Genomic DNA, 22,937 nt, shown 5'->3' with positions numbered 1-22,937 from the left:
CCCTCACAATGTAGATCGAAGGCAGTAGTCATCACCAACATCAGGAAATTCTTTTTGTTGTGTATTTTAACAAAATCTGAGGACATAAAGTACAATTACCTCTACCTTAAAAAAAACAAGGTTACATTTCATGCTGTTCGTAGTATAGATTCAAAGCTGAATTCAAGATGTGAACCCTGCTGTCCGCACTGTAAATCAAAGGCAGTAGTCAGCAGAGATATCGACGAATGAATTTTGTCAGTTATTTTGTCAGTTATTTTAACAAAATCAGAACACATACAGTACAATTGTCTCTTCCTTAAATAAATCAAGGTTGAATTCCTTACTGTCCGTAGTATGCATGCAAAGTTGATTTCAAGTTGTGAACCCTGCTGTCTGAAGTGTATATCGAAGGCAGTAGTTGACACAGACATTGAGGAATACTTTTTTTGTTATATACTTTAACAAAATCTGAGGACACAGTACAATTGTCTCTGCCTTAAATAAATCAAGAATGAATTTAATGTTGTCTGTAGTGCTGATGTGCTACTGGTATCAAGTAGTGAACTCTGTTGATCGCATTGTACATTTGAAGGCAGTACTCAGTACAGACATTGAGGAATATTTTTTGTTGCATCATTTAACAAAATAGTCTCTGCCTTACATAAATCAAGGCTCACTTCAATGTTGTCCGTAGTGTACATGGAAAGTTGAATTCAAGTTGTGAACTCTGCTGTCCTCAGTGTCGATCGAAGGCAGTAGTTGACACAGATATTGACGAATGCTTTTTTGTCACATACTTTAACAAAATCTGATGACATAGTACAATTGTCCCTGCCTTAAATAAATGGAGACTGAATTCAATGTTGTCTGTAGTGCATATCCGCAACTGGTATCACGTTGTAAACTCTACTGCCGCACTGTAGATCGAAGGCAGTAGTCAGCACAGATATTTACGAAGAATTTTTGTCACTTATTTTAACTAAGTCTGAGGAAATAGAGTACAATTGTCTCTGCCTTACATAAATCAAAGCTATCTTCAATGATGTTCGTAGTGTAGATCCAAAGCTGAATTTAAGTTGTGGACCTTGCTGTCCGCACTGTAGATCGAAGGCAGTAGTCGATACAAACATAAGTCTGCAGTGCTGTGGTGCTGAGTTCGCAATGGGCCTGTAGCGAGGAGGCACTAGGTCATGGCGGCAGCCACGTGGCAGGGTGAGGACCTTTGCTGTGGTGGAGTCTCTTCTCTTTGCAGAAGTGAACCACGCCCAAGGCATAGCCTAATTATTTATAGTCTTACGCTGACGTTACATACGTTGGACCAGCCCACTCCACTTCTGCTTCAAGGGGGGGGGGGGAACACAGCTACATAACCAAAATATTCCCCAGTGTCTGAGATAATAGGATTGCGTCCACTATGCAGTACACTACACGTATCAATAGTATATCTACACACGGAAACGTTTTGGTTTCTATAGTGAGTTGTGTATAGCATTTCACCTGTAGTCTTGGCATTGTGTACATTATTGTTAATGTGGGAGTTCCTTCCCTTATTCATAGTTGGTTGCCACATCTCTGAACATTGAGCTAGTGTGCTGTTGAGGGGATATACTACTTTGGGAAGATCTGTTGTCCTGTTTTGTGCTGCCTGTGTATTAGTAGGGGGGAGGGGTTAGGAGGGGTGGTTGCAGTGGTGGTGGCGCTGGGTATTGTGATTTTGTTTGGTGTTGGAAGTGTATAATTAGCATCTCTATCACAAATTGCTCTTTAAATATGGGTGTGAGTTGGATGTAACTCACACAGAACATAGTCGACGTACTTACACTAGTTAAATGTTGATGTAAATTTTTTAGTGGCAAGTGGAACTATTGCCTGTTTTTTTAGGTAGCATTGTAGATTTTGTTTCTTGTTGAAAATATGGGGAAGTGGTCAACAATATAATTAGGAATTGTCATTTAAAAAACCTTTGAAATTCACTAAAAGAAACATAGTTTTCAGGCAGGTTATAGTTAGGAATTATCATTCAAAAAACATTTGAAAGTCACTGAAAAAACCATAGGTTTCAGGCAGGTTATAGTTAGGATTTATCATTTAAAAAACCTTTGAAATTCACTGGAAAAACCATAGTTTTCAGACAGGTTATAGTTAGGAATTATCATTTAAAAAACCTTTGAAATTCACTGAAAAAAGTCATAGGTTTCAGGCAGGTTATAGTTAGGAATTATCCTTTAAAAAACCTTAGAAAATAATTGAAAAGAACATAGGTTTCAGGGGTGTTATAGTTAGCTGGATATTTCACTCATACAAAACCATTGAAATTCCTCCATTATAGTTAGTTGTACTAACTGTAACTCTTGCGCCCGCAATCCTCTGGTGATGATTTCATATATTGGATCATTCATGACATGGTCAGTGACATCACTGATGACATCACTGATGACATCTCAAATGACATCATCCATGTGACAATCAGATATACCTCATCATACACTAGTATACCCTTTCATCACTCACTGAAAAATACAGAGTATCATATTTGAATCCATTGACACACCAATTCAAGTATCTAAAAACCTACTCAGTGATTTCTAGATCTACACACACATCTACTCACTTACCTATAGATTCACTCATAGATGCTGTCAATGATCAATAGAACACTATCAAATATACTTATACACCTATATTGACATTACACACCAGCACACATTCTGTTCAGTTATGCATTCATCCTACTCACTTTTGCAAACAATGTATCATATTTACATTTACACAGCTACACACTTATACAAATATCACTTTATTTATTCATATAGATAGTAACTCATACTCCGGCCCAGATGTAGGTAAAATAGATTTACCGATTTTTAATTACCGAATTCTACCGATTCGGTAATTAAAAATCGGTAAATCTAAGGGGTGGATATGTAGGAACATCCAGATGTTCCTTTTACCGAATCAGTAATGCCTTCTGTGAATACCGAAAGACTTAAAATTAGGATTTTCTCAATTTAGTAGTAGTAAAGTTAGGACTCCTAACTTTACTACTACTAAATTGAGAAAAATCCTAATTTTAAGACTTTCGGTATTCACAGAAGGCATTTAGGCATCTTAAAGTTAGTAGTCCTAACTTTACTACTACTAAATTGAGAAAAATCCTAATTTTAAGACTTTCGGTATTCACAGAAGGCATTTAGGCGTCCTAAAGTTAGTAGTCCTAACTTTACTACTACTAAACTGAGAAAAATGGTAATTTTAGGCCTTTTGGTATTCACAGAAGGCATTTAGGAGTCCTAAAGTTAGGAGTCCTAACTTTACTACTACTAAATTGAGAAAAATGGTAATTTTAGGCCTTTCAGTATTCACAGAAGGCATTTAGGAGTCCTAAAGCTAGGAGTCCTAACTTCTGTGAATACCGAAATGAGTAAGTTCATTCTGTGAATACCAAAAGTAGTAAGTGCATTCTGTGAATGCCAAAAGTAGTAAGTTCATTCTGTGAATACCAAAAGTAGTAAGTACAATCTGTGCATACCAAAACAGTAGTAAGTTTAGGATTGAGTCTTAAGTTCATTCTGTGAATCAGGCCCTAAGTGGCTATATGGTGTGTGAGTGGGTACGCGAGTGGCTGTATCAGTGATTGATTGGTTGTCTGAGTACCTGTATGGGTGTCTAAGTGTCTGTGTGTGTGGGTGAAGGTATGATTGATTGCCTGTATGGATGAGTGAGTAGGTGAGTCAGTGGTTGTATGGGTTAGTGAGTGTGTGTGTTAGAGGCTGTATGGGTGAGTGAGTATATATATGGCTATGTGGGTGAGTGAGTGGATGTGTCAGTGGTATATGGGTGAGTAACTGGGTATGGGAAAGACAGAATAGGTGAGTGATGTGGCATAAGAGTGACCATATGGGGGAGTGAGTGAATGTGAGAGTGGCTGTATGGGTGAATGTGTGCTTGTGTCAGTGACTGTAGAGGTGAGTGACTACATGTTAGTTACTGTATGAGCAAGTAAGTGGGTGGGTGATTGACTGTATGGGTGAGTAGTTCTATGGGCCACTGACTCAGTGTGTGAGTGGCTTTATGTGTGCTTGTTTGGATATATCAGTGGCGTTATTAGTTAGTTGGTGTATGAATGGCTGTATGGGAGACTGAGTGGATGTGTATCTAGATCTATGAATCAGTGAGTCGGTGTGTAAATACTGGTATGGGTGTGTCAATGTTTTTGAGAATGGTAATGTGGAAGTTGGAGTGGGTGTATGAAAGGTTATTTTGGGATGTGAGTTGGTGCGACAGAGATTCTGTGGATGATATCATCAGTGATGTAATTTGGGATGTCATCAGTGATTCCACTGAACATGTCGTGTGTGTCATAAGCAGTGTATTGCAGGGACTAGCATTATAGTTAGCTCAGCTAACTATAACTGCTGAGTTTCTTTGGTTTTGTGCAAGTGAAACCTGAGTCTAAGTATAACGTCTCTGTAACCTTTGTATTTCTTAATTGAATTTCTATGTTTTTTTAAATTCCATTTCATAACTATTATGTCCCTGTTACCTTTGGTTTTTTTTCAGTGAATTTCTATTTTTTTAATAGTATTCATGTTTAGCAGAGTGGTGGAGAAAGGGGGCTGGGCCTCCGATCAGCTCTCAGGAATTCCTCTGTGTAGGACTTTCAGGATGTAACAGGAGGGCTCCTTGGCCCCCAAGGTCCCTCAGGCAGAAAGTGTACTTCATCACCGAACTAGCAGTGCACCACGAGCTGCGTTTGCAGAGTTGAGGAGAAAGGGGCATGGCCTCTGCAGAGCTCTTAGCAACCCCATTGTGTGGGACTTTTTGGAGATAACAGAAGGAGTAGTTTCCTCCCAAAGTGTCAATTACCCCTTCTATTTCCTTCAGTAAGTCCCACGCAGCAGGTTTGCTGAAATCTTATAGCAGGCCACACACCCTTTTTCTACCATGCTGAAAACACGCCTCCTGTTGCACTACTAGTAGGGGGATGAAGTCCCCTTGGCTTGGGTATTGAGGGTCCTTGGGGGCAAACCACCCCTCCTGCTACCTCCAGCAAGTCCCACACAGTGGGTTTGCTACAAGGGTTTTGGAGCCACGTCCCCTTTCGCCACCACTCCTCAAACAGGCCTCCTGGCGCACTACTGGTTGGTGGATGAAGTCACCTTTGCTCTGGATGGTCCTTGGGGGACAATTAGCCCTCTTGTTAATTCCAGTAATACCCACACAGGTAGACTACTGAGAGGTCATCAGAGACCATGCCCCCTTTCTCCACCACTTTGCAAACAGGCCTCCTGGCACACTACTCATTGGGGGAAGAAGTTCTCTTAAGTCCTGAGGCCATCAGGAGGCAAGGGGCCCTCATCCCCCACCAGCAGTGCACGGAGAGGCTTGTTTGCAGAGTGGTGGAGGAAGGGAGTGTGGCCTCTGACCACCTCTCAGCAATACCCCTGTGTGGGGCTTACTGGTGGTACCAGGTGGTCTTGTTTGCCACATCGACCCTCTGTAGCCAAGGAGACTTTATCCCTCAACCAGGAGGCACCTTTGCAGAGTAGTGGAGAAAGGGGGGTGGGGATTTTGGCTAGTTGCTGGCTTTTCATTTTTATTTTTAAGGAAGGGGCCAGGAGGCCTTCCCTGGACCATTTTGGGCACTGGGAACCCCATCACCGGGGCCTGACCCTTTTAAAAACAAATATATTACAAAAACAGGAGGGGGCATGTATTCCCCCTCCTAGGCTGATTTCTGCTCCAGGGATCCCATATCCTGGGGCCCGACCTTTATTTAAAAAAAATAATAATAGAAATGGAGGGGGCCAAACGCCCACTTCCCAGGCCATTTTCGGCCCGGGGACATCATCCCCAGGGCCTTCCCCTTTTTAAAAATGATTAATATTTTTTTTAAAGGGTGGTTATGCTCGGCCCCCTTCCCGTGGCTACTTTTGGGCTCGGGACCCCAAACCCTGGGGATAGGTCTTAGTATATTTTTTATATTAGAAAGGGAGTGGGCAGGCGGCCCCCTCCCCAGGCCAATTTAGGCCCCAGGATTCATCCCCTGGGCTGGGCCTTAATATATATTGTTTTTTAAAATGGGGAGGGGGCCCGCTGCCTTCTAGACCCCATACTCTCGGGACCTGGTCGCTTCATTGGGGGCTGGGGGAGCCTGAAGGCACCTACTGACCCAGGGAGCTGCTGAATATGCAGCACCCTGGATCCTATAGCAATGTCCGTTTCCCTGCTTGCTTCACAGCAGGCAGGTAAACAGACACTTGCTCTACTTTCAGCAAGCGAGAGCATCTTTTTTGGCACCCCGCGACATTGTTGTAACTGGTCCGGGGGGGAGGGGTGTGGGTGGGTTTTAGTCCCCAGGGCCATGTAGGGCTCCTGGAGGGGGGCCAGGCCCTCCTCTTTTGTTCAAATTATCCCCAAGGAGGTGCTGGTCCCAGAGTCCGGGGGTCCACAGCCCACCGATTAATTAATGTATTTCTGCCCCAGGTGCCCTGATACTCCCCCGCTGTGGGAGCAGCCACATCCTACGTCTAACTGGCTGAGAGACCATAGCGAGGCTGAACCAATGAGCGTGCAGAAGCCAATACCGGAGCTGAAGTCTCCAACCGCTCCTTTGCAGACTTGCTCGCTTTTATTGGTATTTCTGATGTGAAACGCTGTTTGATCCTCTGACGTATAGTCCCTAAGACACTGCCAGTCAGTTGCAATACCGCTGGCACAACTACCCGTGGTCCGTGGTGCGATATGCTGCCTTGGAGCCAAAAATTGATTGGATTTGGGCAGTGAACCAGCTTCAACATATCCCCCTCCTTTTCACCAGGTAGGAATACAATTACTTCACCCTCATTCTACTGTTAGGGCTGCCATCACAGGGGACGTCTAGTGTGGCGTTCTAAGCAAACGCCATCTTGCCCCAGTCAACCCCTTAGCTCTGCACTTTTAAATGAAGGGGATTACAGGAGACTTTTTATATTTTGCTGAATGGTCCTCTTGCATGCAACATTTGTGAACATTTTTAATTTGTCATTCGTAAGTAGAAGGTTATAGCAACAACAATAGGTTATGTTTGCACACTTATCTGATTGATGTTCAGTTTATTGATTTTAGAAGAAGGAAAGCTGGTCCAGCCTTTTCATTGCTTAAACCTATTCATTGTGTAACCGTTATTTTCATCAATGTGATGCTCTTTTTCTTTTCCTTCAGGTCAGTGCCCTGAAGTCTTCACACTATGGATTTGGAACCACTGTGATTGTTGGAGTAGCACCCTTGGATGCCCAGTTCTCCTTCGATCCTATGCTGCTGCTCACAGGGCGCACTTTGAAAGGAGCTATTTTGGGAGGTAGGCCAGTGAGATGATATTACATTAAATTGCGCTGACAGTGTCAATGTCTCCACATGGAGGAACTGTATTGCTTACATTTACATTGGAGAGAGTTAAAATGAAAAGGATCTACATGGGTCATGCCGAGCTCAGCGCCCTCCTGAAAAAACCCACCGCGGACCCCACGGACCCCAAGAACTTTTGACCCATCTCGCTCCTCCCATTTCCTGCCAAAGTCATCGAGAAGACGGTCAACAAACAACTCTCTGTCTTCCTCGAGACAAACAGATCCCTTGACCCATCACAGTCCAGCTTCCGAGCAAACCACAGCACCGAGACCGCCCTCATCGCAGCTACCGACGACATCAGGTCAATGCTCAACAACGGGGAAACCACCGCCCTCATCCTCCTGGACCTCTCAGCAGCCTTCGACACGGTATGCCACCACACCCTGATACAACGCCTCAGCGACACCGGAATCCAAGGCACGGCCCTGGAGTGGATCATCCCATTCCTCGCCGGAAGAACCCAGAGAGTCCGCCTCCCCCCGTTCCGGTCCGCGGCCACCGAAGTCATCTGCGGCGTCCCGCAAGGATCCTCGCTCAGCCCCACCCTCTTCAATGTCAACATGAGCCCCCTTGCAGCCATCGCACGCAGACACAACCTCAACATTATCTCCTACGCCAACGACACCCAGCTGATCCTCTCCCTCACCAACGACCCGGACACCGCCAGAGCCATCCTCCAGGAAGGAATGAATGACGTTGCGGAATGGATGAAGCTCAGCCATCTGAAACTGAACTCAGACAAGATGGAAGTCCTCATCCTGGGACCATCCCCCTCTGCCTGGGACGACTCCTGATGGCCACCTGCCCTGGGCACCGCCCCCAAACCAACAGACCACGCACGCAACCTGGGCTTCATCCTGGACTCCTCCCTCACGATGACCAAGCAAGTCAACGCCGTCTCATCATCCTGTTTAAACACCCTGCGCATGCTACAAAAAATCTTCCGATGGATCCCCACCGCAACCAGGAAGACGGTCACCCAGGCCCTTGTCACCAGCCGCCTGGACTACGGAAACACCCTCTACGCCGGAACCACAGCCAAGCTCCGGAAAAGACTACAGCGCATACGGAACGCCTCGGCAAGACTTATCCTGGAGATCCCCCGCCACATTCTGCCCATCTGAAAGATATGCACTGGCTCCCCGTCAGCAAGAGAATCACATTCCGACTCCTCACCCACGCACACAAGGCTCTCCACGACGCGGGCCCCATGTACCTCAACAACCGCCTCGCATTGTACACACCAACCCGCCAACTCCGCTCCGCCAGCCTCGCCCTCGCCACCGTCCCACGAATTCGCAGAGCCACCGCCGGAGGAACATCCTTCTCCTACCTGGCAGCCAAGACATGGAACTCCCTCCCCACCCACTTCCGGCTGACCCAGGACCATCTCGCCTTCAGGAAACAACTCAAGACCTAGCTGTTCGAGCAGTAGCGACCCCCCCCCCCCAGCGCCTTGAGACCCAAACAGGTGAGTAGCGCTCTTTACAAATTCCTGATTGATTGATTGATTGATTGATTGAAGTTCTAGCAACCCCAAGAAACACTGTACTTTAATAACATCGTCATTAGAGGAATGCAAGTGTTACTGGAACAGGAATGTATGTAATGTAAGGGTAAAATTACAACCCACAATAAAGTACGGCCATCGTGCTTTTCCCCGTATGCTCACTGAGTCATTAGAACGCAGTCGCACAGCTTCATACAGGAAAATATTTAGCATCCCAAAAAGCACTGGGCGCTTATTGATTCTTCTTGAGAATAATTTGGTGAATATGGACATTGAGTGTAAAAAATATATATTTAAGTTCCATCACTGGGTGACCAGGGAAGATCCAAGGTCCTTGCGAGGTGCATAGAACGTAATCTTTCCTGGATATAAAAAGTAGCTGGGAAAAACTATCTGGGTAAGGCCTGAGTTACGCTAAATCTTACTTCGGCATACACAACAGATCCACTCACAACTCTACTCTCACTAAAAGACATTTTAAAAGAGCATGGCAAGAAGGAATCAAGAGAGCTTGACAGAAAACTAATCAGAACAGCCAGAGGAGCAGAGGGGCTTGCGATATCACACAAAGTTACCCATTATCAACCTTATCTGAAAGCAGCCATTGGAAGACAAGCCTTAAAGAACATACTATAAACCAGACTTTTCACAATGCCTATATGGGAATACAGGGCCCACTGGAAGAATTTGTCCCAAGGTCATGGGCAATGCAGACGGTGTCAATACTGCTCTGAACCAACAGCACACATTGCTGTTGCTTGGGCCCGCTACATCAGAGGCGAACCTACCTAAGGCCAATCTTCCTGCAGCACGAACAAGGACATGCAGATAGGCTCTGATGCTCATTCATACTAATGTGGTCCCAATGGAATTAGCCCAGTTTGGCAAGTTCGTCTTGGAAGCTGGGAGGCTTCGCTGCGTGAAAGCAGCGATACGTCACTTCTCAGTGTGCACTCCTTGCGACATTCCTGATGCGTCATATTTAATGTATGACGCATCATGTCGCAAGGAGTTACAGATACGTCAGTATTTCTGACGTATCTGTAAGCGCAAAAGTGACGCATTGCTGGAGTGTGTCACAAAAGTGACGCAACTCCAGCAATGCGTCCTTTCACATGGGGCAAGCCCCATGTTAAAGGGCCTGCGTCAGTCTTACACCTGCTGTTCGGCAGGCGCAAGATTTTGATGCAACGGCGTCCTAAAAGTGACACAGTGAAATCTCATAGATTTCACTGCGTCACTTCTATGACCCTTCCTTGCGTCAATACGCCCCCCTTGCATACATTATACCAGGTAAGTCACAATGCAAATGATCTGCAGTGGTGACTGATGAACCATGATGTGATCAGCAGGAGACCCCCCTGCCTTCACCCTCAGAGCTCACAGTGGTGATAGATGCGACACTCCATCTGGAAGAGGTGGAGATCGAAGGACTCTGGTCTCCAGCAGAGTGTCAGCTCCGTATCATGGTCTTGGAATCTAGAGTGATCCGCTTAGCATTGAAGGCCTTCTTCCCTTCTAACAATGGAAGGCTAGTTCTGATTTTACCAGAAAACACCATCTCAATGTGGCACTGTAACAAACAGGGCTGGTGGGGTAGTGGACCCAGTGCCAGGAGGTTTTGTGTCTCTGGACATGGCAGGAATGTCAGGACATTCAACACCTGACGGACGTCCTAAAGTTGAAGCCATAAAATTCAACCATTGATACCTTATGGATCACTAATGATGTCTCTATCTGGAGGTGGTGTAAAGCCTGTTCTGTAACTAGGGAGGACCTTGGTTAGATGTATTCATCACCGCTGAGAACGTGCAATATAAACACGTCTGTGTCCTGGAGTTTCCAAGGTGGATCTGCTAGGAGACCCATTTCTTCTTGAGGTGAAATTAGGTCTCCTGTACACCTTCCCGCCAATACCACTTCTGCCCAGAGTTTTCAAGAAGATCAGGAATGACAGGGCTCAAGCTATTCTTGTGGCTCTGGATTGGGAACAGAGAGTATAGTATCCAGAACTACTGAGAATGAGCATCAGTCCATAGATCATGCTATCCCTTCGAGAGGATCTCCTGTCACAGCAACAGGGCAGGGTCTTGCACTTGAATCTGCGCATGCTCCACCGTCATGAATGGGGTTTGAGGGGTAGCAGCTGACAGTCTTTGACCTCACTTCAGAGGTCTGCAAAGTCATTCTGTCAGCTTGGCGTCCCACAGCTCAGGCCATATAGGCCTACAGATGGGATATGTTTGTGGCTTGATGCACTGCCAGACATGTTGATCCTCTCTCCACACCCTTATCTGAGGAGGTTTTGTTTTTTGTTTAATCACTAGCCCCGTAAGGAATTGATATGGTTACAGTCAAAGGCTATATTTCACCATATCGGCTTTCTTACAGTTGCTGGGCCAGTCCTCCCTGTTCATGTCACCAGTTTCAGAATGATTGGACCTGTACTATATAATATATAGAATAAATCACATCACCCTAGGCCTTGGAAAAGAACAATCTACACACATTTGCATTGGAGCTCCTCCTCCTGTACGTCATGTCATGCTCATCCTATCTGTTCTTGCTTGTGCCCACCCACTGATTGAGCTGCTGGAGATTCAGAGCGGTTGTGGACGTCACAGAAGCGGAAGCCGCCAAGGCTTCCAAAGCCGGTATAGCAGAAGAAGTAATTTGGAACTGCTAAACTGCTGCACGCAGAAAACACAGGTGTGTTGCCTACAGCCCCATGACTGGTAAACTGTACTGGCACTGGACTGTTTGACCTCATCTTTGCTCCTGTCTTTGCTCCCTTTGGAAGAGGAAGCTGTTTAGAGTTGTTTGGCCCATGTCTGGGGAGTCCGTCAGAGCCTTGAACTTGCAGTTGAATCTCGGTCACTGTATCCAGCCCCCTCAGGGAGACAAGAGTAGTGAGCATGAGGCAGGACATGAGTGGCTGTCCCCCTATTCATGTTCTTTACAGGCTCGTAGGGCTTTGTGCAGGGCTCTTGGTGCGGAGCTCCTGCAGCACCATGGCATGAAGTTGAGGGTGCCATATCGCCCATTTTCATAATATTTTTGCTTTGCTGGGTGTTTGGGCGGATTTCTTGCAAGTCACCTTGGAGACACTTTGGAGACACTCTGGAATCCTCTTTGGCTTCCTTAATGAGCATTCTTGGAATTTGTTAGTTTATATAGAGTATACAATTCTTAAAATGTTATCTAAATTAGTCTCTAATCTACAGAATTTATACAGCTTCACTGGGTGGTGGCGGTGGCAGCAACAGCATTGTTAGGAGGGAGGAAGTAAGTCTGGCTGAGCTGCTTTCCTACTATTTGCACACCTTGGACTGATGTCAAGGATTTATTGTATATCTACTGTGCCAATTTATTTATTCCTCCTGGATTGAACATGGCAACAAAGGAGCTTCGAAAGTGGAAAATTATCAATGAAGCCCCACTAAGTGTTGGTGAATCGGAGGGTTAATTGAGCACTCACGCAAGTGGGCAGGATCACTTAAATAGGGCAATTTTCATTCTTAGAAAACAACCACTATCCGACTACTTCCCTATCTTAGAGGGTGTAATTAGGTCTATAAGTCAGGGTAAGGGTAAGGCAGTGATGGGCCCTGCGCTAGTTAAAGATCTGAAAAGACCGGATTCCCCTGGTACGGGTACTTTACTGTTCATTGCTTGAGATCTTTCTTCACCTGAAAGAAGGGTTTTAATCAAAGGAAGCCCTCTTGATAATGCTATAAGGCAATTCATGCTGTTGACATTTTACTTACCTTTTTTCAATGCATCTCATTCTTTTGATGACTCAGTAGTGAATTTGTTAAATGAAAGAATCTGGGAACCTTTAATATGATAATTTGTTGTCAACTGATCTTAAATTATGAAAATATTCTTCTGTCGTGGAATGCAGGGCATTGTTATCTCATTTTATTTAATCCCTTCTCTCAGCTTTCTAGTTCTGAAGTTCCCATCTCAGTCTTGATGTCATATATGCAGTCAGTCCTGTCTCCAATCTTGAAATTAACTAACAATCAAATTAGGGTTGAAGAGCAATCATTATCAACGATTTCTCTGGTTCTGAAAGCTCTTACCTGTGATGTGGCTAAGGTTACTAGTGTTGTCAACCCAAAACCAAGTTCCATTAAACAATAATCCACTCTGGGTGGTAAAAGGCGAGAAAACAAGTCAGGCATTGACTTGCCGACAGTAACTCAGCAATCTTTAGAGGCAGAACCAATGACATATCAATCAATCAATCAATCAGGAGTTTGTCAAAGCGCGACTACTCACCTGTGAGGGTCTCAAGGCGCTAGGGGTGGGGGGGGAAGGGGGATGCAGGTTTCATTCCATCAAGGAGGGGGTCTGTCGAAGAGCCAGGTTTTGAGGTTTCTTGCGAAGATGGGGAGTGATGTTGTCTGTCTGAGGTGGAGCGGAAGGGCGTTCCATGCTTTAGCCGCAAGGAAGGAGAAGGAACGGCCTCCCGATCTGGTCTTTCTGGTGCGTGGGACCACGGCGTAGGAAAGCTGGGCTGATCGTAGGGTCCTTTGGGGTGCGTGGAATTTGAGTCGGCTGTTCAGGTATGCTGGTCCGGTGCCGTGGAGGGCCATAGTGCGTGGGTGAGCATCTTAAAGGTGATTCTCGCCTCGACGGGGAGCCAGTGGAGTGTGTGCAGGTGCTGGGAGATGTGGCAGTGTTTTGGCAGGTTGAGGACCAGTCTTGCGGCGCCGTTCTGGATGTTCTCTAGCTTGGGGATGAGGTTTTTGTTTATTCCGGCGTAGAGTGCGTTGGCGTAGTCGAGTCTGCTGGTGACCAGGGCGTGAGTGACTGTCTTTCGGTGTTCGAGGGGGATCCATTTGAAGGTCTTACGAAGGAGGCGGAGGGTGTGGAAGCAGGAAGATGAGACAGAGTTGATCTGGCCGTCCATTTTGAGCTCAGAGTCCAGGATGATTCCCAGGTTGCGTGCGTAGTCTGTGGGGGTTAGCGGGTTTCCGAGGGCGCTGGGCCACCAGGTGTCGCTCCAGGCATCGGGGTTTGGGCCCATGATGAGTACTTCTGTTTTGTTAGTGTTTAGTTGTAGGCAGCTGTTTTTCATCCATTTGGCAATGGCTTCTATGCCTTCTCAAAAGTTGCGTCTGGCGGTGTTGGGCTCGTTGGATAGGGAGAGGATTAGCTGGGTGTCGTCTGCGTATGACACGATGTTGAGTCCGTAGGTTCTGACGATGGGGGCAAGTGGATCCATGTAGACGTTGAAGAGCGTCGGGCTGAGGGAGGAGCCCTGGGGGACTCCGCAGGTGGTAGGTGTGGGGTCCGAGAGGAAAGGGGGGAGTCTGACCCGCTGCGTCCTGCCGGAGAGGAAGGAGCAGATCCAGTCGAGGGCCTTGTCCTGGATTCCTGCATCGTAGAGTCTGCGTATTAGGGTGCGGTGGGAGACTGTGTCGAACGCCGCTGATAGGTCGAGGAGGATGAGGGCTACTGTTTGTCCTTTGTCCAGTAAGGTGCAGATGTCGTCTGTTGCGGCGAGGAGGGCGGTTTCCGTACTGTGGTTTTTTCTGAAGCCGGATTGGGAGGAGTCGAGGATGTTGTGTTCTTCAATGAATGTGTCGAGTTGGCTGTTGATGGCTTTCTAGATGACTTTCGCTGGGAACGGGAGCAGGGAGATGGGTCTGTAGTTTTTGAGGTCAGTGGGGTCCGCCGAGGGTTTCTTCAGGAGGGGGTTGACCTCGGCGTGTTTCCAGTCGTCGGGGAACGAGGCGGTCGCCAGGGAGCGGTTGATGGTGTGGCAGAGCATGGGTGCGATGGTGTTGGCTGCTCTGTTGAAGATGTGGTGGGGGCAGGGGTCCGTGGGGGCCCCTGAGTGGATTGACTTCATTGTCTTCAGTGTGTCTTCGGTGGTGAGGGCTGTCCAGTCATCAATCGCTGGTTTCCGGGTGTCGGGGTGGTTGGTGAGGGTTCAGTGTGTTGGTTGTCTTCGTCGAAGTTGTCGTAGATGCTCTTGATTTTGTGGTGGAAAAAGATCCTGAGTTTGTCGCAGAGGTCTTGTGAGGGAGGGATGCCGGTAGACTCGCTGGTGGGTTGGGCGAACTCCTTGATGATGCTGAAGAGTTCCTTGCTGTTGTGTGCGTGGGTGGAGATTCTGTCTTCAATTGCTTTTTTCCTCGTTTCTCTGATGAGTTGATGGTGGGCGTTGGTGGCGGCTCTGAAGTTGTTGTGGGCTTCTGTGGATTTGGTGTTTCTCCAGGTCTTTTCGAGGCGGCGGCATGTGCGCCTGGACTCTCGAAGTTCGGTGGTAAACCATCTGGCTTTCTTGGCACGGGTATTGTTGTTTTTCTTGAGGGGGGCTATGGTGTTGGTGCTGTCCGAGATCCATCTATGCAGGGTTCGGGCTGCGGTGTTGGGGTCGTCGTTTTCCGCGATGGTTGGGGTGGAGTTGTTGAGTGAGGAGGTGAGCTGGTCATCGGTGATTTTGGTCCAATTTCTTTGTGGAAGCAGGTGCTGGTGTCTGTGGATGGTGGGTGTTCTGAAGGTGAAGTGGACGCAACGATGGTCGGTCCATGGGAGTTCAGTGGTGTGGCTGAAGTTGATGGAGTTTCCTGTAGTGAAGAGGGGGTTGAGGGTGTGTCCTGCTGAGTGCAGGGGCTTGGTCACGATCTGGCGGAGTCCAATGTTGTGGAGGTTGTCCAGGAGGCATGTGGTGTTGGGGTCCAGTTGATTGTCGAGGTGGAAGTTGAGGTCTCCCAGCAGGGTGTAGTTGGTAGATGCGATGGCCTGCGGGGAGATAATGTCCGTGATGGAGTTGGCGAAGGGTCCGCGGGGTCCAGGGGGTCGGTAGATGAGGGTTCCTCGGAGGGCGGCGGTGGGGCTGGCCAGTATCTTGAAGTGAAGGTGTTCCATCAGTTTTGTGGACTCGTCAGGGAGTGTGCTCAGGCGGAGGCTGGATTTGTGGACGACGGCGATTCCTCCTCCTGGGTGGGTGGGGCGGTCCTTCCTGGAGATCTTGTATCCTTGGGGGATGCCGATGGCGATGTCCGGTCCCGAGGTGGTGTTGGTCCAGGTTTCGGTGAAGAATGCTACATCTGGGGTGGTGCTGTCGAGGAGGTAATATAACAACTCGTAAGAGAGGGTCCGAGGGAGGTGTTTAACGACCCAACAGGCTAATACCCCCTGTGTAACTACTCAAATAACAACAAAGCCTGTAGGTCAAGTGGTGCTGAGATATATCAGTTAACACTGGTGTAATTGCACAACAGAGTAAATTAAACAAAGACTATCAACTGTTGCTGATTAAGTCCTATCAGCCCACCTAGTGGCGGAGCCTCATCATGTAGGACTTCCGAACCTCAGTCTGTGTGCGGTCGCCCAGTTGTATTTTAGCGACGCATAACAGAACTAAGGTAAGGTCACCACAGTTGTTAGTACATAGGGTGGGGCTGATGTGTGCAGTGCAAAAATATAAAGTGAAGTGAAGTGTATTAAAATGGCTATCAAAGCAAACAATGACCTTTATTAGTGTTTGCCTGGACGTCAGATTAAAAAATAGTGTAATAACAGTGTGAAAAAATCACTGTTGGACTTGCTTGGTAGAGATCCAAAGCGATCTAGAAAGGGGCCAACATGTTTCTGCCATTATTGTGAAAAGTCACTGGCATTCGTCAGGGCCAAGCTCCTGCTACTGCAAGGACACTATCATAAGTGATGAAATAATGAAAAATAAAGATAAGAGTGATCAATCAAGACCATCCTACCACATCTTCTTGGTATTGCTCTATTGATGCAATAGGACTTTCCCAACGATGTGTGGGAAGTGGACCTCACCTCACCCGGCAACTGCTCGGAAGAATAAGGTACCGCTCTGTCCGTCGGTACCTTGCGGCGGAATCACGAGGAGGTCCCAGATTTCTGTGGCGTGTTTGTGGAGGGATCGGACATTAAGGAGGATGCATTGCAGGGTCTTCGGTTCAGTTGTGTTCTTGTGGACGGGTTGTGCTGGATCCGTGTTCTTGGCGGTGCTGCAGGTGTGCCGGCAGCGGTGACAGCTGAAGGGTCCATGGGTGTCGGCTGGTGATGCTAGCTTGCAGTTGTTGTTGCAGCCTTGGTTGAGTGCGTGGAGTGCTGCTGGGTCGTAGCATTGGCGGGGCAGAGGCCCAGGGTTCCTGGTGCTGGTCGCGGACGGGTCGCAGACGGGCGCAGACGTGCTTGCCTTTGACGCGCCTTCGGTGCACCAGCGGCGCGCCCGCGGCCGCCATTAAGTAGGGGTCGGGGAGGGCTGGACAGCTGGGAAGCGGGAGCGGGGAGGGGAGCTGGATTGGGCCGGTCGCGCTGGGGGGGGAGGGTCCGCGGGGGCAGCAGCGGCGGGAATGGTAAAGGGAGGAAAGAAGGGATAAAGAAAAAAGGGAAAATAAGCAGAAATAAGGCACAAAAGAGCAGAGATGCAGAAAAGAGCAGAAAGGTGAAAGATAGAAAGGGTAGAAAAACGAGTGAAAACGAGTGAAGGAGCAGAGGGAGAGAAAGGGAAAATGGGCAGAAATAAGGCACAAAAGAGCAGAGGTGCAGAAAGGTGAAAGATAGAAAGGGGAGAAAAACGAGTGAAAACGAGTGAAGGAGCAGAGGGAGAGAAAGGGAAAATGGGCAGAAATAAGGCGCAAAAGAGCAGAGGTGCAGAAAGGTGAAAGATAGAAAGGGGAGAAAAACGAGTGAAGGAGCAGAAAGAAAGAAAGGAGACAGAGGTCCACTGGACCACCAGGGATGAGGCGCAGGGAAACCTGCGGGTGGAGGAGGGCCTCGATCACCAACACTCAAGAGTGCAGGGGCAGGGGCACCTCACTTAATGGTGGAGCTGCGAGGGTGGGAGAGCAATTTCACTGACAATGAGTCAGTGGTCTTGCTCGCCTGTCCCCGCAGTGGCCGCCATTAAGTAGGGGTCGGGGAGGGCTGGACAGCTGGGAGGCGGGTTGCGGGGAGGGGAGCTGGATTGGGCCGGTCGCGCTGGGGGGGAGGGGCCGCGGGGGCAGCAGCGGCGGGGAAAGGTAAAGGGAGGAAAGAAGGGATAAAGAAAAAAGGAAAAATAAGCAGAAATAAGGCACAAAAGAGCAGAGATGCAGAAAAGAGCAGAAAGGTGAAAGATAGAAAGGGTAGAAAAACGAGTGAAAACGAGTGAAGGAGCAGAGGGAGAGAAAGGGAAAATGGGCAGAAATAAGGCACAAAAGAGCAGAGGTGCAGAAAGGTGAAAGATAGAAAGGGGAGAAAAACGAGTGAAAACGAGTGAAGGAGCAGAGGGAGAGAAAGGGAAAATGGGCAGAAATAAGGCGCAAAAGAGCAGAGGTGCAGAAAGGTGAAAGATAGAAAGGGGAGAAAAATGAGTGAAGGAGCAGAAAGAAAGAAAGGAGACAGAGGTCCACTGGACCACCAGGGATGAGGCGCAGGGAAACCTGCGGGTGGAGGAGGGCCTCGATCACCAACACTCAAGAGTGCAGGGGCAGGGGCACCTCACATATCAGGGAAGGCCCCTACCTCACACATCATTGACATCTCTGATCAAACTCTTTTTCGTTAATAATTTATGGAAGTAAGGAAAATAATGTATGCCTCTCTAGCAGAAAAACTAAAGCCACAATCAAAATCAGAGAAAACAAGCAAAAGTACAGAGGCTAAAAAAGAAACCTACTAGGTATATTAAATTCCAAAAGCATGTAGATTCACAGCCAACTCGAGCCAATTCCAGGTTTATGTCACATCACCTTGTGAATCACCTCCCTGATAGGCATGACTAGTCAAACCAAGGATTCACATGTAGCCCTCAAGGAGTAGCTATGTTTCCAATCATGAAAGCTATAATCTCCCTTTGAGCCTATTCGACTTCCCTTTTTAGGTCGAGCTGGTGAAAGCAATGCGAAGCATTGCGTCCAGCGAAGTATCTATTGTTGGCCACTTTCTGGGAATCTGAGACAGGGGTCGGGCACGCGCTCTGCTGTCTGAGATTTGTTCGTGTGTGCACGCTTTTGCTGCTGGCTGTTTGCTGGAGATTTCGTTGTGTGGGCGCGCTTTTGCTTTTGGTTATGCCTTTCGCATCACGTGCAGTGCTGGGCGCTGGCATTCTGCTGTTTGGTGCGCGCTCGTGAAAACATATGAAATGGTTACAGTTCGTGGAAACATATTAAAATGAAATGCTTACACTTTGTGCTTTTTGCTTTTGATTATCTCTTTCGTATTACGTGCACTGCTGGGCGCTGGCTGCAACAATTAAAACATTCACAAAACACGCTCTTCACAAAAGGCCTTTGCCAGCATTCTTACTAGCGCTATGTCTGCTTTTTAATCCGTCGTGCACCTTACCATGTGTTCTTAGACGTAGCGCCATAAATATTCTTTTAAACTATGCCGTGTTACTATCACTATGTCTGCTTTCTAAAAAGTAGTGCACCTTACTATGTATTTGCTTTTTCGTGGTACGCCTCCTAAAGCCATCTTACTGCTACTATGTTTGCTTTTTTGTGAGTCGGGCACCTTATCACGTGTGTTCGTGTAGTTTGCTTAACTACCATAGTGTCACGGAGAGAATTTGCAAACCGCTTTTAAACAGCCTGAATCTTCTAAAACTGGCGACATGCTATACTCGTTCTTTTCTTTGTTACTTACTGCAAGTATTAAAAGCCGAAAAAAACCACGCTTATTGATTTTGTGCTTTCATTTAAAGCTAGTGCTATGCAAACGTAGGCATATACTATTACAAGTACATTTGTCCTGCTTTCTTTCATTTACTACGTTATCTTACAGGAAGAATTTTAAATAGGTGCTCCGATCAGGTGTGACACGTTAATTTGTTCTCTGTTTTATTATTTAACAGCTCTGTTAAAACTCACGAAGGTACTTCAAAAGCTGCCTTACTAGCACCATATTTGTTTTCAGTTTCGTAAGCATTACCACATGTTCGCCTTCTTGACCTTCCTTCTTACAAACACTGGTGTTTACTTTAGTAGTATGCGGTATTTAAGAAAAGTAACTAAACTTTAGCAGTCGTCTTACTACCGTCAGCTAACTTTACTGAATGCGTTTCAATGGAGCTATCTAAATTGCGTTACACTGTGTTTGCATTGAAATACAGCCTCGCAAAAAAAAAAGGTTCTTTAAGTAAAGACTTCTGATGCTCTTGTATAAATCATCTCATATTTAACAAGCATCTGCTATCATCTGTTTCAGCTACAAAAAAAAATCATACTATGTTTAATGGACCTTTCTAGTTGCTGGTAGCAAGCTCACTTTTACGTTAAATGCATCATTTACAAAACATAGTAATTAGTATATGCTGTTGTATCAAATGCAGCGTAAGGTGTTAAATGCTTTCCAAAAAGGGCCTCAAATACCTTTTCACTAACAACATACACAAGTTTTCGAAACCACTGTTACTAACACTATATTTTGCTTTATTTCCTTTTTAATAGGCAAGCTACCTTACTACGTGTCTTTGTATACTTTGAGGGACTACCATTTACAGCAAAATACCCTTTTACATGTGTTTAGTGCTCTTATGTTACATGCAGTCATAACTGTCCTTTTGCAACGCACTGTTTGCTACCTTTTATATTTAGTTTGCTTTCGATACTTAGACAAGTGCCACCATTGCCTACGTAACGTTTGTTCTTGTGTTTTAGTGTCTTCCATTTATTGCACTGTTAGCCTTCTGTGTGGTACAGTATAGCATAGAAAATAAAGGCTGCGCTGTAAAGACAGGTCCCCAGTTTAGCAGGGGTAAGAAGAGGAGTTTGAATGTGCCCCATATGAAGTAAATATTAAAGCCTGTGTATACATGTCAGCTCTAGCCTTATATTACGTTTTTAAAATGCAGCATTTTTGGGTGATCTTGACGTAACGTTTGTTCTTGTGTTTCAGTGTCCTCCATTTATTGCACTGTTAGCCTTCTGTGTGGTACAGTATAGCATAGAAAATAAAGGCTGCGCTATAAAGACAGGTCCCCAGTTTAGCATGGAGGAGAAGGGGAGTTTGAATGTGCCTCATATGAAGTAATTATTAAACCCTGTGTTTACATGTCAGCCCTAGCCTTACATTACGTTTTACAAAAGCAGCATTTTTGGGGGATCTTGGTTCTTGCAAAAAAATTGATAGCTCAAAGGCCTATGCTTGTAGTCTCGCAATCCCATGCCTGTGTCTCACCATCTTGGAAACGTCAAATACTCTGCTGACATCAGTGCAGCCACAGTCCTACCCCAGACAGTTCTTTGGCCGTTGAACTGTTTGTGATTTCCCATGATGCCTAGAACATCACACAATGGCACTGCCTAGCCCTATTGATTCAGCATCAAAAGCACAATCAGCCTCCATGTAACATATGTGGGAAGTCGAATTGCCACCAAAGAGCAATATATCCACTTATAGACCAAACTTACAATGTCTAAAAGCTCAATTAGCTGACACCAGTTATATCTAGCATCGTAAACTACATCTGCCCCTAAATCAGCTACAACAAAAAGTACAAATGGCCTCCAAAACACCAGCCTCTCCATCTAGCAGTGTTAGCTTACGAAGTTAGTAAAAATGTTTGTACTACAGCAGATTGTTGTCACAGTTCTGTTCGTATTGTGAGGTGCTCAGACACCCTATAGGAAAAGTCTGCGCTATATGTTACAAAAAACATAATTAAATACATTAAACGTAGCGCCATAATAGTTTCGTTCTTTTACACAGGTTGCTTATGAACAACGTGTTTTCTTGCAACATGGCCACATGCCACGTTTATTTATTTAATGCTTTTGAATACAGTGCAACACTTGCAGGAAGCACAAACGACCTCCATGCTCACTGGTTAGAGGCGGCAGACCCGAGAGCAGAGGACGGCCCGGGACCAGGGTTCGATTCCCGGTGCGGCAGGTTTCTGGACCAGGGTCAGCGGACTCGATAATTCTCTCGCCTCGGTGCCCACTCTGATCAGCGATCACACTCGGCAACTCTGGGCATTAGCTTGCCTCATCTTCACTAACGGCCCCACCAGACCGCCGGGGATGCCTGGTCTCACCCTGGAGATACCCATTAAGGGACCATCTCTCAGGGAAGCCAGGAAGGGTTTCGCAGCGGTCGAAGCGCCTTGGGACCCTACGGGTAAGTAGTGCGCTATATAAATGCCAATACATTTACATTTACATTACATTTACATTATGTGAAAAATCAAATTGCCACCAAAGACCAATATTTCCACCTATAGACCAACATGCAACGTCTAAGAGCTGAATTAGCTGACATCAGTACTATCTAGCATCATAAACTACATCTGGGGAGCCATTGATGGCTGTCTGCCAATTACTAGCAAGAAAATCAAACCTCATAATATCCCGGCACCATGGTTCAATGAGATACTCAAGAAGGCTAAGTCCAAATGTAAACGTCTTGAACGTCTCTGGAGAAAGGACTACTCTCAGCTTTCAGGAGAAACTTATAAAAAAGAACTCAAACAATACCATAGGGAGTGCACTGCTACTCGTGCAGCCTATATTAGCCATACTGTCACAGCGGCTTCCAATACATCTAGGACTTTGTTCAACATAGTGAAAGAACTGGCAGGATCCAAAACCACTGTTGATCCCCCTCCCTTGAATAATGTGCAATGTGAAGAGCTAGCTCAGTTTTTCACAAATAAAATTGAAAGTATCCATTAGGACATTTTTGAACAACAACCAGGTGAAACTGACTATAAGTCCACCACAAACCATCTTCATTCTCCTCATACTCAAGGGCAATTGACTTATCACCCCCTTAACGAGTGGCCTGAGATCACAACCCAAAATCTTCAGGATAGTATTGAGAAATTAAAATCAGGTTCTCCTGCAGATCCTTTGCCTGTATCAATCCTGAAAAAACTTGATACTAGGCATATATCCGTAATCTGCAGAACTTTAAACCAATCTTTGGGCTACGCCTTTGTTCCTACTGCATGGAAACATGCTAAGGTCACACCACTGCTAAAAAAACCATCGGCTGACCCCAAAGTTTTGGGTAACTTCCGCCCAATTTCCCTGCTACCTGCTTTCTCCAAACTCCTAGAAAAGCATATTCACAT

At 46.4% G+C, this 22,937-nt stretch overlaps 1 protein-coding gene across 2 annotated transcripts in view; it reads left to right on the top strand.

Moving 5' to 3' along the window:
• Positions 1–22,937, top strand: part of LOC147727491 (alcohol dehydrogenase E chain-like) — a 523,815-nt gene that overhangs the window by 440,625 nt on the left and 60,253 nt on the right. For both annotated transcript variants that reach the window (XM_086961567.1, XM_086961568.1), the window contains exon 7: positions 7,186–7,321. In XM_086961567.1, coding sequence (XP_086817693.1) covers positions 7,186–7,321 — 136 coding nt within the window. The remainder of the gene's footprint in view (positions 1–7,185; positions 7,322–22,937) is intronic.

Source organism: Lissotriton vulgaris, chromosome 3_1 (genome assembly GCF_964263255.1).
Source record: "Lissotriton vulgaris chromosome 3_1, aLisVul1.2, whole genome shotgun sequence".
In the NCBI taxonomy this organism is placed as follows: domain Eukaryota; kingdom Metazoa; phylum Chordata; class Amphibia; order Caudata; family Salamandridae; genus Lissotriton; species Lissotriton vulgaris.
Note: the sequence above shows the minus strand (reverse complement) of the source record. Positions and strands in the feature narration are given on the sequence as shown.